The 14159-nt window shown below is 40.9% G+C and overlaps 1 protein-coding gene across 1 annotated transcript in view; it reads left to right on the forward strand.

Annotated features, from left to right (window-relative positions):
* The window catches only part of LOC131190551 (dynein axonemal heavy chain 9-like), a 171435-nt gene that overhangs the window by 130306 nt on the left and 26970 nt on the right, over positions 1 to 14159 (forward strand). Inside the window, exon 45 of the mRNA XM_058167887.1 lies at positions 8552 to 8812. Coding sequence (XP_058023870.1) covers positions 8552 to 8812 — 261 coding nt within the window. The remainder of the gene's footprint in view (positions 1 to 8551; positions 8813 to 14159) is intronic.

Genomic DNA, 14159 nt, shown 5'->3' on the forward strand with positions numbered 1-14159 from the left:
ATACATTTAGAAAGCCATTTTATTCCCTGCCATTTTCAGTTCTGATGTTTCCTTATTCTGCTCAACAGGATCTGGAGATGTGTTGCTTTGTTCCTGGAAAAAGAGAGATACTGGCTTGTTGACACATCTTACTTGGCCTCAACAACATTTTGTTTTGCTTGATTTTTATTTACATTCCTTGACCTACAGTGATTTGCTTAACAATGTTTACACACACACACACCGTATCACCTTTGAACCAATGCAGGCCCTTGCTTTTTTTCTTATGGTATGTTGCAGCTTCAGTGCCCCAATAATCAGTGAGAGACCGGTTGCTCTTTTGTTCTTACATTCCTTTGTATGTCTGTGGAAATTTTGTAGAAGGAAGGACTGATTTGTAGGGGGGAAAAGTATTCTATTGTATAATAGCAATATTTAGGCTTAAAGGTGGTTTTAAAAGTAAAGGAAGATTTGCAGTATTGTGGGCAGGGGGAGCAAGCTTCATCCAACTGAGCAGAAATCAATGGGGTTGTCTATTGGGGTTGAAAAGGTGGAATGGAGCAGGAGTTTCTAGGATCAAAAAGGGACTTAAGAGGCCATCATTGCATCAATTGCAAGATTGAAAACAAACAAACATTTGGCAGGGCACCAGTTGGACCTGAGACTGCCACCAGAATAGGACTAATCAGCAGAGGTCATCCACTCTGAAGGTCTCAAGATTGTTCAGGTCAGAAAATACAGTTCTGCTTCAAAGCTGGACATCATATGCTCTGGATGCATTTCAGTAGGCAGGGAGTGGAAAGATTGTCCACTCCTGCATTCAGGAAGCAGTGAGTGGCTTAAATTGGAAAAAGTCCAAGCAGAAAGTGCCCTGCCTCTGGGATCTGCCCAGAGTAAGTCCTTAAGTGTCTATCTAAAAATTACTTTTCCCTATAGGTCATGAGATTTTAAGTCAGTTCCATTGGATTTAGGCCTCCCAACATAAATAGCCAGAAATCCCCCGGTCAGTTTTACATTATGGATAGTTGCTTCCTCACCTGATATATGGAAATCTCTGATCAAGGGAATGTTGTAAAGACCAACAAAAATCTATAAGAAGTGTGAATTGAGTTGCCAGCTGTAACTCCTTTCACTCTTTTATCAAAGTGGATCTTCAGGATAATCATTTCCAAACTAAAACCCATATGGCCTTTAAAAGCACCGCTCTAATTTGTTGCAAATGTTGCTTTCATATTCTTATATATGGATTAATAAAAATTAACCTAGTTTAAATTTGAAGAAGAATGCTGGCACTGTATTACAAAGGAAGAAGTGAAGATCCCCCTCCCCTCCCAAATAGGGCATATTTTAAATCACTTTCAGAGCAGTTTATAAGTTGTAGTTTGTCTGAAAGCATTAATAAGCTTCCCTGGTCCGATTGTTTTCTGGTTTCTTGCTGAACATAATTGTGGAGAATGGTCTCCTTTGAATGAGATACTGCTTTAATTTGGAAACAGGCAGCTTCTGATTTACAATATTTATATATATATATTGTGTGTGTATATATATCTATATCTATATCTATATCTATATCTATATCTATATCTATATCTATATCTATATATATGTAGGTCTTTGGTTATTCGGGTTTTCTCCCACGTAAAATTGGAAGTGTCTTGGTGATGTTTCAACGAAATCCCATTCGTCATCTTCAGGCTAGGTGTTTACAGCTTCGTGCTTCTAGGAGAAATCCCCCTGCAACTCAGACTGATCTGAGCACAACCAAGCCCCCACCCAAACAGGACACACCCCCAGCCAATCAGAGCACAAAAAAACCCCCAGCCAATCAGAGCACAGCCAAGCTCCCACCCAATCAGTTCAAGCCCCCACTAGCAGTTAAAAGGAAGAAACAGCTGCGATCACACATTTCTCCTAGAAGCACGAAGCTGTAAACACCTAGCCTGAAGATGACGAATGGGATTTCGTCGAAACGTCGCCAAGACACTTCCAATTTTACGCGGGAGAAAACCTGAATACCAAAGACCTACATACAAACACCTGCGAAAACCTCAGAAAACAAATTATATATATATATATATATATATATCCCATGCACCGCCTGCCCCACCACATACATCGGACAAACCAACAGAAGAATAAGTGCACGCATTGAAGAACACAAGAACTCAGTCAAAAAAGAGGAACCAACTTCTTCCCTGGTCCAATACTTTAAAGTCACAGGACATGATATTGACTTTAAAAAGACCAGAACTATCGCCAAAACTGAACACTTTAACAACAGAATAATCAGAGAAGCCATTGAGATAGAAAAACGCCCACACAGCATGAACAAACGATATGATACCTCCCGTCTACCAGCCATTTGGAAACCCGCCCTTGACAAACGAGTCCCTAACACGAGGAATGACACCAGACCCACACTCACGAGGTCCACACAGGATGTCACCACCGCACATCCACCCAGAAAGCAGACCCAAACCCACACTGATCATGAAGCACGACCAAGGACCAGAAGCCAGACCGCAGCTGCAACATTAGCCATTTCAAACCCCTCCAATCCATACATGCAGCAGACTGACACCCACTATGAAGATGTAGCACCACCACAAAGCCAAACAACAGCTATGCAGCTCACCAGCTCAAATCCCCCTGCAACACAGACTAAATTGAGCACAACCAAGCCCCCACCAAAACAGGACACACCCCCAGCCAATCAGAGCACAAAAAAACCTCCATCCAATCAGAGCACAGCCAAGCTCCCACCCAATCAGTTCAAACCCCCACTAGCAGTTAAAAGGAAGAAACAGCTGCGATCACACATTGCTCCCAGAAGCACGAAGCTGAAGCCTGAAGATGACGAATGAGACTTCGTCGAAACGTTGCCAAGACACTTCCAATTTTACGCGGGAGAAAACCCGAATAACCAAAGATCTACATACAAACACCCGCGAAAACCTCAGAAAACATATATATATATATATATATAGGTCTTTGGTTGTTCGGGTTTTCTCCCGTGTAAAATTGGAAATGTCTTGGCGACGTTTCGACGAAGTCTCATTCGTCCTCTTCAGGCTTCAGCTGAAGATGACGAATGAGACTTCGTCGAAACGTCGCCAAGACACTTCCAATTTTACATGGGAGAAAACCCGAACAACCAAAGACCTATATACAAACACCCGTGAAAACCTCAGAAAACAAATATATATATATATATATATATATATATATATATATATATATATATATACATACACATATACACATACATACATATACATACATACATATATGTGTATACGTACATATACATATACATACATATATGTGTATACATACATATACATACATATATATATACACATACACACACACACACTTTTACATATATATATATGTAAAAACAGCTGCGATCACACATTGCTCCCAGAAGCACGAAGCTGAAGCCTGAAGATGACGAATGAGACTTCGTCGAAACGTCGCCAAGACACTTCCAATTTTACACGGGAGAAAACCCGAACAACCAAAGACCTATATACAAACACCCGTGAAAACCTCAGAAAACAAATATATATATAATTAAAACTATATATAGTTTTACATACGTATACATATACATATATATACGTGTGTGTGTGTGTGTGTGTGTGTGTGTGTGTAAAACTTTGAAAATCTTTTTGCCAATCAGAATAGTTTTGGTCTGGGTTTTGGGGGTTCTTTTTTTTTGGGAATAACCTTTGCTTCTTTTCCTTCTCCCTTGTTGCAACTATTTCTTTATTTCCAGAAATGTTTGAGGTTTCATTCTTCCTTCTTCCTGTGAACATGAGACATGCTGGGAAAGAGAACTCTTTGGGCAATCACTTTATTTTTAAGCATGCCTCCTGCTGTGAAAGAGAGGTTGCCTTGTACTAGTGTTTATGTAGGTGTGGCAACTTGTTGGTGCTTCTTTTCCTTAAAAAAAAAAAAAGATTTCACTGCAGGCTCCACACTCTCCTGCTTTACCAATTAACTGCCAAACCTTCTGATGTAGTATATCACATCCTGATGTTTGGCACAAACAATTGGAATTAAAAGGCATGCTGGCATTCTGCTTCAAGCTCTTAATTTAGAGTATGGGTTTTCTTTCTATACACACCGAATCACAAGGCTCGCTTAAAGGCAGCCTGCTTTTGCTTCTCCTTTCCATTTAAGGTTTCTTAAAAGCAGGCAGATCTTCCTCTTTCTCTAACAAACTGTACACATTAATTAGTTACAATTTGGTGATTATTGCGGATGATCTCTACTGAGTCAAGTGAGATGATTTGCTTCGGTTCTCCCAGTTCTGCCTAAAGAGAGGGAGCTAAGCAGGAGGAATATCTCTGGATTTGTATGTTATTTCTGTCCTTTAAAAAAAGAAAATTTGGCTTGCGTTGCCTTGGTTACTAGTTAGCCTCTTTGTGTGTGCAGGTGTTGTTAAACCCAGGAGAAAAATCAACTTGTGAACAGCGATGAGAAAGTTGAGCTGTTAACCAGATTAATACAAAACCGTAACATGAGTGAAGCCAAGCATCTTCCTTTTACTTATTGACTACTTTCCTAAACCTGAGCAGCTAATAGTCAGTCTCCCTGGATGGCATGCTTTGCCTTGTGTGTTGCTATTTCAGTGCAGTGAATTGCTCTGTGTCACAGAACCATTGGGCTGATCAGACTGAGTCAGCTGCTTTGTTTCTACTGAAGCTTCTTCTGGCATGTGCAGAAACTGCTCCAAAGGAATACTTGCCCAAATCTTCCTCAAAGCAGAGTCGGCCCTAGGAATGATTCTCAATAGTCCTTTTTTGTAAGTTAGAGCTCCAATTTGAAGACTTTTTATATAGTTGATAGCAGAATTTATTCCAAACTCTTAGGTTTGTTACTTGGCGTCATAATTCACTCCCCCATAAACCTTGGTTTATATATCACAGTGGTAGTTTTTGCCTCAATTAAATCCCAACCAAGGCACATTATGGTTTAGATATCCATCAGCTGATGAATATACATTTTTTTGATAATATTTTTTTCCAAACAAGAGATTTAATTTTGAGGGTAATAATTAGGAGCAGAGGGGTGATGTAGAGGAAGGGCACTTCAGGGGTGAAATCCAGCAGGTTCTGGAGAACTGGTAGCAGAAATTTTGAGTAGTTTGGCTGGCCCCAGGAGTGGGGAGGGAATGGGGATTTTGCAGTATCCTTCTCCTGGAGTGGGGTGGGAATGGAGATTTTGCAGTATCCTTCCCTGCCACGCCCACCAAGCCACACCACACCCACCAAGCCATGCCCATGGAACCGGTAGTAAAAAAAATTGGACTTCATCACTGGGGCACTTCCATATTCACTCCACCATTTCTCTCTCTTTTTATTTTTATTTTATACATGTTAAGGGTAATCTGGGTCACAACCAAGATTGTGGACTGTTGAGCAGAGTACCCTACGCATCATGAAGCTCAAATATAGTTGCAGCATGTCTTCAGCTTATAATGCTGTAGCTTCTCTGTAGATTCCCCAACTCGGTATAATTTAATAGTCCTTTTATACATTAGCTACAGAGCTCAACCAACCTGGATGCTTGCATGATGCAGCACAGCCTTAAAGCAATATCATGCCTTTATACAAACATACATAGTTAGTTTATATATTGCCTGGCCAACTAGTTAGGCAAATAACAATTTCCTGACAATACATTTGAAACTTTCTCAGGGGGCAAAAAACCCCGGCTTTATTCAGTGAATTGAAAGAAGAAAATGTTAGGCCAAGAAGCCGAAGTGTCACTATTCCTGCTGCTTTCTACACTCACAAATTGCTCCCCACTGGGATAATCTCTTTAAAACAAAACAAAAATATATATATATTGGACAAGTATTGTCACATACTGTGACATGTACTATGTTATTTAAGCATAAATATTGTCAGGGCTTGCTTTGTTCAGAAAAAGTTTTCCCTAGCGTTTCTGACCATAAGACCAATCGTTTTGCTCTGTTGCCTTTTCTTACATCCATGCTTAACAGAATAGAAAAATTGTGTGTTTTTTAATAGCTGGCCTTTTTCCTTTTGTTGTTAAATCCTACTGTATGCTCCGCAGCTTTGTGAAACTTTTAAAAATACGATTTTCTCTCTATATTCTTTATATATTCTATCTCTTCTTACAAGGAGAGGAAGGGGTGACGGTAACTTTAGATTTTCTCTTTTCGTGTACCTGATCTACGGATTTGGCAGAGCCCTTACAAATCAAAACCTCAGTGCCTCATCAGAATATTTAAAACCTGATAAACGTTCTATTCATATACACATTCACCATCACAATGTTATTCTATTCGGTCTGAAAGTTATGAGCTGTATCTGAAATATGGGGGGAAAAAATGTTTCTTCATTTTTCCCCCCAATTGCCCAAAGATCTATAAATAAATGAAATGCTGCCACATTTTGCTGATTGAAGTGCTCATCCCATTCCTCCAAACAAAGAGTAAATATGCCTCCTATCAGGAGAACAGGACTGGAGAACAGATTAACTGTTCAGCAAAGCTGTATATCATGGGCATGGCCCCATGTAGTAAGAGAATTTTGCAAGTCTGAAGTTCTTCCCTTCCTCCCCCTTTTATCTTCATGTGAATTGTGGTTGTGTGGGTGTGTGGGGAGGGAATGTATATCTTAAACATTATCATAAACCTTTATCTTCATATGGGCTTAAGCCACATTTATCTTTGTTGCCTTGGTAATATATCTTCCCTCTCTATATTCAATCCATCCTTTTTACATTTTTCTGTGGGTTACAGAACAGAGATAGCATTAGACACATTTGTGTGGCTGGAGGGCTCAGGATGGAGGAGGTGTCACTGTCCTGGTCCTTCTGGATCCCTCAGTCATGATACTGTTGAACATGGTATTCTTCTGGATCAACTTCAGGGATTGGGAATAGGAGGCATTGTTTTGCAGTGGTCCTCTTCCTTTCTCCATTGGTGCTGATGACGTTACCTAGTTTGGGCAATGGAAGGTCTGCAAGATAACAAAAGCTCAGAGACCACCAAGAACCCCTTGTGTTTTTAATTGATTTGTAGTAGGTTTTAGTAGTAGGTTTTGTTGTAAACTTCTCAAAAACAAAATGGGTGGTCATATAAATTTGAGAAATAAGTAAAACAAGTAAATCACAAGTAAAAAAATATAATTTCTATTTCTTAGAATAACTTAAAGCCCTTAGACACTACCTAGTCCAGATTCCTAAGAGCACTATTCCAAGTACTTTGCTGACTCCAACAGTAGCACTCAGGTTTAAAAACCAGAATGATCTCCCTGGTATCCAAGGCTGGCATATGCTGATTTATTTTTGGCTCAATTTTCACTTTTCTAGTGACTCTCTGACTGCTACGAGCCTACTTGATAAATTTCCCTCTTCCTGGAAAATTTATGCCAGCGAGGCTTCTCAAGTGCAGCTCTCTTGGCTGAGAGGTTGCCAAGAGCTCAGCAACAGGCATTTGACGTAGCCTTCCAAGTAGAGCAGGGCGAATTGGGTCACTGACTCTGGCAACATATAAATAGGAAACCATTCACACCACAAATTATCTATGCAATATTACCTGTCCAGTTCGTTGAAAATCTTTTTTCTTAGCTCATTTTAATGCCTTGCCCTTTGCAATCTTGGACTGAAAGTGTTATTAATAACCCTTTTGCAGAGTGAATCCATCCTGAAGGAACCTGTAACTTTTAAGCTTATGCATTTCTCAGATCTATTTTCTATAGCAACTTGCATCCTATCCTCATAACTTCACTGTCTACTAGTAGTCTTACTAGTTGGGAGGATGACTTCATTTGCTTCTTACTGTTGGGCAGGAACCATACCATCTCTAGGGGAGTTACAAATTATTTTTGACCTCCATTACTTTATGCTAGAAACTGTTCCTTTAAGTGTTAGGACCTCAATAAATGGACCATTCAATTTTAAAAAAATATGTTTTAGGTTGTTTATGGTTTTAGCCTACTGCTATATTTTACCAGTCACTGACTCTAACAAGATTTATATGCATTCACACATGCACACGCACGCATGCACACACACACACACACACACACACACACATACACGCACCATGTATCTTAGAATTCTTGATGATCTTTTCTTTTATGTACACTGAGAGCATAGGCAAAAAAGACGAATTCCTTGTGTGTCCAATCACACTTGGCCAATAAAGAATTCTATTCTATTCTATTCTATTCTATTCTATTCTATTCTGTTCTGTTCTATTCTATTCTATTCTATTCTATTCTATTCTATTCTATTCTATTCTACCACACACACGAGACAATTTAGAATTCAAAAACATTATCATTTTTTAAATCACAAAATATTCTTCTAATCTTGTTTATTTGCTAAAATGCTAAGATCTTTTAGTATTTTATAAGTTACCTTTATAGTATTATTTTATTTGCTTCTACGGTATTGGTTTTAGAAAACATCTATTCTTTTTCACTTGAACCTTGCATCCTTTTTTTGTGTGCGTGTACACGTGTGTACACATGTGTGTGTGGTGTGTAAAGATTCATGATTGATTTTCCTTTTGTCTTTGCTCCAGGTAGATGATCTGAAGGCCAAACTGGCAGCTCAGGAGGTGGAGCTGAAGCAAAAGAACGAAGATGCTGACCAGCTGATTCAGGTGGTGGGCACAGAGACAGAGAAAGTCAGTAAGGAGAAGGCCATTGCTGATGAGGAGGAGCAGAAGGTGGCCTTGATTACCGAGGAGGTCCAGCAGAAACAGAAGGACTGTGAGAAAGATTTGGCACAAGCTGAACCTGCCCTTGCTGCTGCCCAGCAAGCCCTGAACACATTGAATAAGGTACTTAAGGAGGGTGGAGTAATGTTTCTTAATATCCTGCTTACCTAGGAAGATCTCTGTCCTCATACAGGGCGAGCCATACCTTCATACCTTCCTTCACTTGTGGTGACTAATTGATGTAAAAGAAAGCATGAAGAAGGGAACTGACTCGCTTTATTATTGAATTATGAACTCGTCCTTAGTTCAGAAAAAAAACTGAGTTGGTTTCATATATGGGTAGTCCTCAACTTACAATCACAGTTTCTGTTGCTAAGCAATATAAGTGAGTCATGTCTGATTTTAGAACCCTTTTTTTGCCGTGGTTGTTAAGCGAGTTACTGCAGTTGTTGAATGAGTCATGCAGTCATTAAGCGAATCCAACTTTCCCCATTGATTTTTGCTCATTGGAAGCCAACTGGGAAGGTTGCAAATGGTGATCACATGACCCCTGGGGTGTTGCAACTGATAGAAACACATGATGGTTGCCGAGCACTCGGATTTTGATGATGTGACAATGGGGATGCAATGATGGTCTTAAGTATATCAGGACCAGCTGTAAGTTACTTTTTTTCAGTGCTGATGAAATTTCAAACACTAAATGAAGTCGAGGGCTATCTGTAATCATAATTCTTTATGCTCATGGACTTAACATTTAAAGCTGGACTTCTCGATACGCATTTGAATTGTTTTATGTACTTTGTGACATTTAGTACCAACAGTAGCATCGTTTGCAAATTTTCATAACATAAAATGCACAGAGCTAGAGCTGAATGTTTCTCCATCCCAATGAAACTTTTAGATGTTGATTATGTTTCCCATTCATACCTTTCTTTGTGAGTTGTCAATGAAAGATCTTAATTCCACATCACATAGCTATATATGGATTCATAGTCTTGAACTCAGGACCCATTCACCCGGATGAGTTTTATGATTCAACTTGACATGGTACACTTAAGCAAACCTGTTTTTAACCACTGATTCATTTTTCGTGAATCAGTAAAGACAACTTAGCATGATGAGCAACTCGAAAGTGAACTCAGTGAACATAAGAAATAATTCTGTAAAGCACAAACTACTTCTGTGACCTTTACTTTGCAGAAAGCAGGCAGTGGGGGCAGAGTTGCAGCCTCCTACATCGCCTTCCTGTTAGCAAGACTGACTCACGAGCTCCAGGCACTGAGAGGCATGATACATGATTGAGGGCTGCAGTCTGCAAACTCTACTGAGAGTGAACTCTTGTTAGAAATGGAAGTTGTGTGACATCATGCTGGAGAAGCTGTAAAATGTCAAAGGAATTGAATGGGGATGAACGGGATGAACATGGAGGGCAAGCAGGGACAGGAATAGAATAGAATAGAATAGAATAGAATAGAATAGAATAGAATAGAATAGAATAGAATGAGTTGGAAGGGACTTTGGAGGTCTTCTAGTCTAGCCCCCTGCTCAAGCAGGAGAACCTATACCATTTTAGATAAGTGACTGTCTAGACTCTTCTTAAAAACATCCAGTGATGGAGCGCCCACTATTTCTGGAAGCAAGCTGTTTCACTGGTTAATTGTCCTCGCTGTTAGGAAGTTTTTCCTTAATTTGAGGTTGCTTCTCTCTTTGATTAGTTTCCAACCATTGCTTCTTTTCCTGTCCACTGGTGCTTTGGAGAATAATTTGACCCTCTCTTCTTTGTGTCAGCCCCTCAAGTACTGGAATGCTGAGTTTTAGAAAACTAACTGGTGGAAAGGCTCTGGGCCACTTGGAAGGTTTCTGTGGACCACAGCTGAAAAATCACTGGCTTGAGATAATCTAGTGGGCATGTACACAGACACCTCATTGTAGAAATTGGAATGATCTAGATCAGCGGTCTCCATCTTTTCAGCTTTATGGCTGAGGGGGTAGGATGGTTCTGCACAAGTGGTGGGCACACATGCACATTGCTTGCACAAATGGACCTGCGCACATAAGTGGAGCTGCATATGTGCGCTCGGTTGCCACTTCCATGGTCCAATTGTTGGGGATCCCTGATAGATAACTCTTCCCCAAACTAAATTATCAAATTGAAGGGAACATATACACTGAAATACTAGAATTAGGAATGTAAGGGGAGAGATATACCTGCATGATGTAAATATATGTTTCTTGTGGCACTGACATAGGACAAACATGCCACACTGATATATGTATTGTGCCTTTGAAGCTGTAAGACAGACATGCTGGCATCCTGGAGTGTTGAGGTCACATTGAGTAAATTCCTGAATTGTTTTTGGGACCTCATCTCGAAAGTGTCTGGCAATTGTCACCCATCATTTGATCAGAGCCCATCATTTGATCTCTCCCCACCCCACTCTGGCTGAGAACGTGTATGTCATCCTCCAGGGGATCAAGTGGCTAATTTAGAAGACAAAGGAGGAAAAGATAAACAATGCAGAGGGATGTAAATCTGGAGTTAGATTACATTCACTGACTTTTACTATGGGAATATACAAACCAGATTCCAGAATACGCAGATGCCAGAGTTGAGGATTTATGACCTTTTGGGTATAAGAGGACATTGCTTTCTCTCATGACTTTGTAGCTTCCTTCCTTGCATGTATCATCTATGTGTTTGGAACAACTATCCATTTGAACCTGATCAGGATTAAATGTTATTTTACTCAAGCCTCTGTTTAAGTCTCTTGATTGGCAGTTATGAGCTTAGACATATTAATAAGTGAACCTTACAAAATAGATCTTGCTTTAAAATTAGGCTCCTATTCAGGGAGTCCATTTGGAAAAACATTGCAAATATTACTTGAGAAGGTGATTTGGGGATCATTTCACATCAGTGAACTACTTCAGCCAACAATAGGGAGAGGAGGTGATTTGAAAGTTGCTACTTTATAGTGGGCTTAATAGGGCTGGTGTGGGGAAAATCCTTAAGCCAATGTTGATATTCCATTAATTGTTCATCAGCTGAATTGTTCCTTGATTGTGTTATGAGTCAGCTAAACTACCCCTCCCTGAAAACCCAGGCGGCAGAGAAACAAATACACAAACAAAAGCAAAAGTACGAAACAGTGGCAATTTTCCATTTGCTTCTGTACAACATCTCATTAAGGCAAGATTAATGGGAAGCCTGAAGCTTCCCTGGAGACGAAGGTGGCAGCATTTGCAGACACTAAACGCCACATGCTCCTTCTCACCTGCATCCGAGAGTTTAGCCCATCAATTGACATGAATGATTGGCTGGGTATGTGTGTTTATTCATAAGTTTCAACCAGTAATCCAGATCTAGTATCCCTGTGTTTTTTTAATGAAACGGCACCAGGGGAAAGTATCGGCATTGCTTTTTAACTAAAAGTAATGAAAAATGCAGGTTGTCAGGAAAGGAGAAGGGGGAGGAGGTAATGAAATAGATTGCTTGGACTTAGCTTTCACTTGCTTAGCATGCAAGTGTACTGCTATCTAATAAATTTAATCATAACTAATGGAATCAACTGCTACCTGTGTGGAATAGTTTCTTGTTAATGCTCTGATGCTTTGTAGAACAGTTTTTTTAAAAAGATTGCCCACCTCATATTCTCACCTGGCTTTGGTACCCTGCTGCTTTATGGGATACTTTCTTGCTGCGGATACTTTCTTGGCTAAGAAATTAATGCCAAAATAAAAACATATTTGGACTACTAGAGTTATTGGCTGATTTCAGCCCAAGTTCCTTTTAGGTCCATATTGAATATCTGGAAGTTCTTAGAAGTTCTTAGAAGTTCAAGATAAAGTCAAGAAGACAATGCCTACTAGACATTCTAGGACTGGAATTCTGTTGCTTCTATCCAGGCAGATGCCTTTTAGATATGGGGATCACAATTCCATAATTTTCAGCCCTCATGTTCATTTATTCATAGGTGAATGATATTGAGGGAGAAAACAAACATAAATCCTCACTAGCAAATTTAATTGAAATGTCAAGAAACTTGGCCAGTCTCAGATTACAGAAAGGTACCCACTAGGCAGGAACTCACAAACCAGGCCAGGCCGAGGCAAGGCGAGGCGAGGCGAGGTGAGGCGAGGCGAGGCGAGGCGAGGCATAACATCAGGGATTTTCTGACCACCAAAAGGATTGCCATTAAGCATAAATGTAGGACTGAGTTACAAAAATTGAGGCCCACTTCAGTGTTTTACAAACAGTTTGTACAATAGGGAAACTGAAATTTAGGGTCCAAAACTGGTCAGAGCAATAGAACAAAATATCTTCTACAAGGACTCCTGTTAGGTTCTGGAAGTAACGAGGCTGGAGACCAGGGTAGTGACAACAGCTCTTTAATATAGGGTGAACCCAGCAACAGGCTGGGGGAAAAACCTCTCCTTTTATACAGTTCTACTGGCGGCTTCGTCCAATCAGCAACGTGCTGATTTCCCGCCCAAATATTTAAAGGTACATACAAGAATACATAACACTCCTCCCCTCCCAGAAAACACTTTGCCTCTATTTGCATTTTATTTACATGTTATTTTTCGACGTAGTCACGCAAATAACCTGGGCGTCTCCTAGTTCTTTCAGACCTGCGCGGTTCAGTCCTGGGTGGTGTTTTGAGCTGTTCGGAGGGTCTGTTTTCTCCTCCCAGCTCTTTCTCTAGGCCATCGGGCCCTGGATTACTTGCAGATGCTTTTTCTTGGCCATCCGCCCTGGATTACTTCTGTAATTTTCCCTGTCGTTTCCCTCGGGAACCTGATGGCGTCGCTGGACCTCCGGGACCTCAGCTAAGTCTTGCGCCTCCCCCGGGTCATGGTCAGCTGTGGGTTCAAATAAGGAGGGGTCATAATTTGTTTCCTGTGGCTTAGTTTGTTCAGTTATTCGTCTCCTTATCTGATCTATGTGGCGCCTCCATACTCGGTTGTCTTGTAATTCGACCAAGTATGACTTTGGGCCGGTTGCTTTTATTATTTGCCCTGCGAGCCAACTTGGGCCGTCCCCGTAGTTGCGGGCCCACACTCGGTCGCCTATGCCCAATTCCCTTGTTTTGTCTATTTCCCCCTTGTAACCCTCTGGTGTGTAATGGGGACTCAAACGGTCAAGTGGGCACCGGAGTTTCCGTCCCATCAATAATTCGGCTGGGCTTCTGCCTGTAGCAGTGCTTGGGGTTCTGTGCTGAACGGCCAGAAAGAAGTCTATCTTTGTTTGCCAGTCACCTGGCTTGAGCCTGGACAATGCCTCCTTAGCGCCCCGGACGGAACGCTCTGCAAGGCCATTCGACGCAGGGTGGAAAGGCGCAGAGAGGGCATGTCGGATGCCCTCCTCTGCCAAGTATTCTTCGAACTGGGCTGCCGTGAATTGCGGCCCGTTGTCGGACACCAGAGTGTCAGGCAACCCGTGGGTTGCGAATAAGTGGCGCAGGGCTGC

Source organism: Ahaetulla prasina, chromosome 2 (assembly GCF_028640845.1).
Source record: "Ahaetulla prasina isolate Xishuangbanna chromosome 2, ASM2864084v1, whole genome shotgun sequence".
Classification (NCBI taxonomy): Eukaryota; Metazoa; Chordata; class Lepidosauria; order Squamata; family Colubridae; genus Ahaetulla; species Ahaetulla prasina.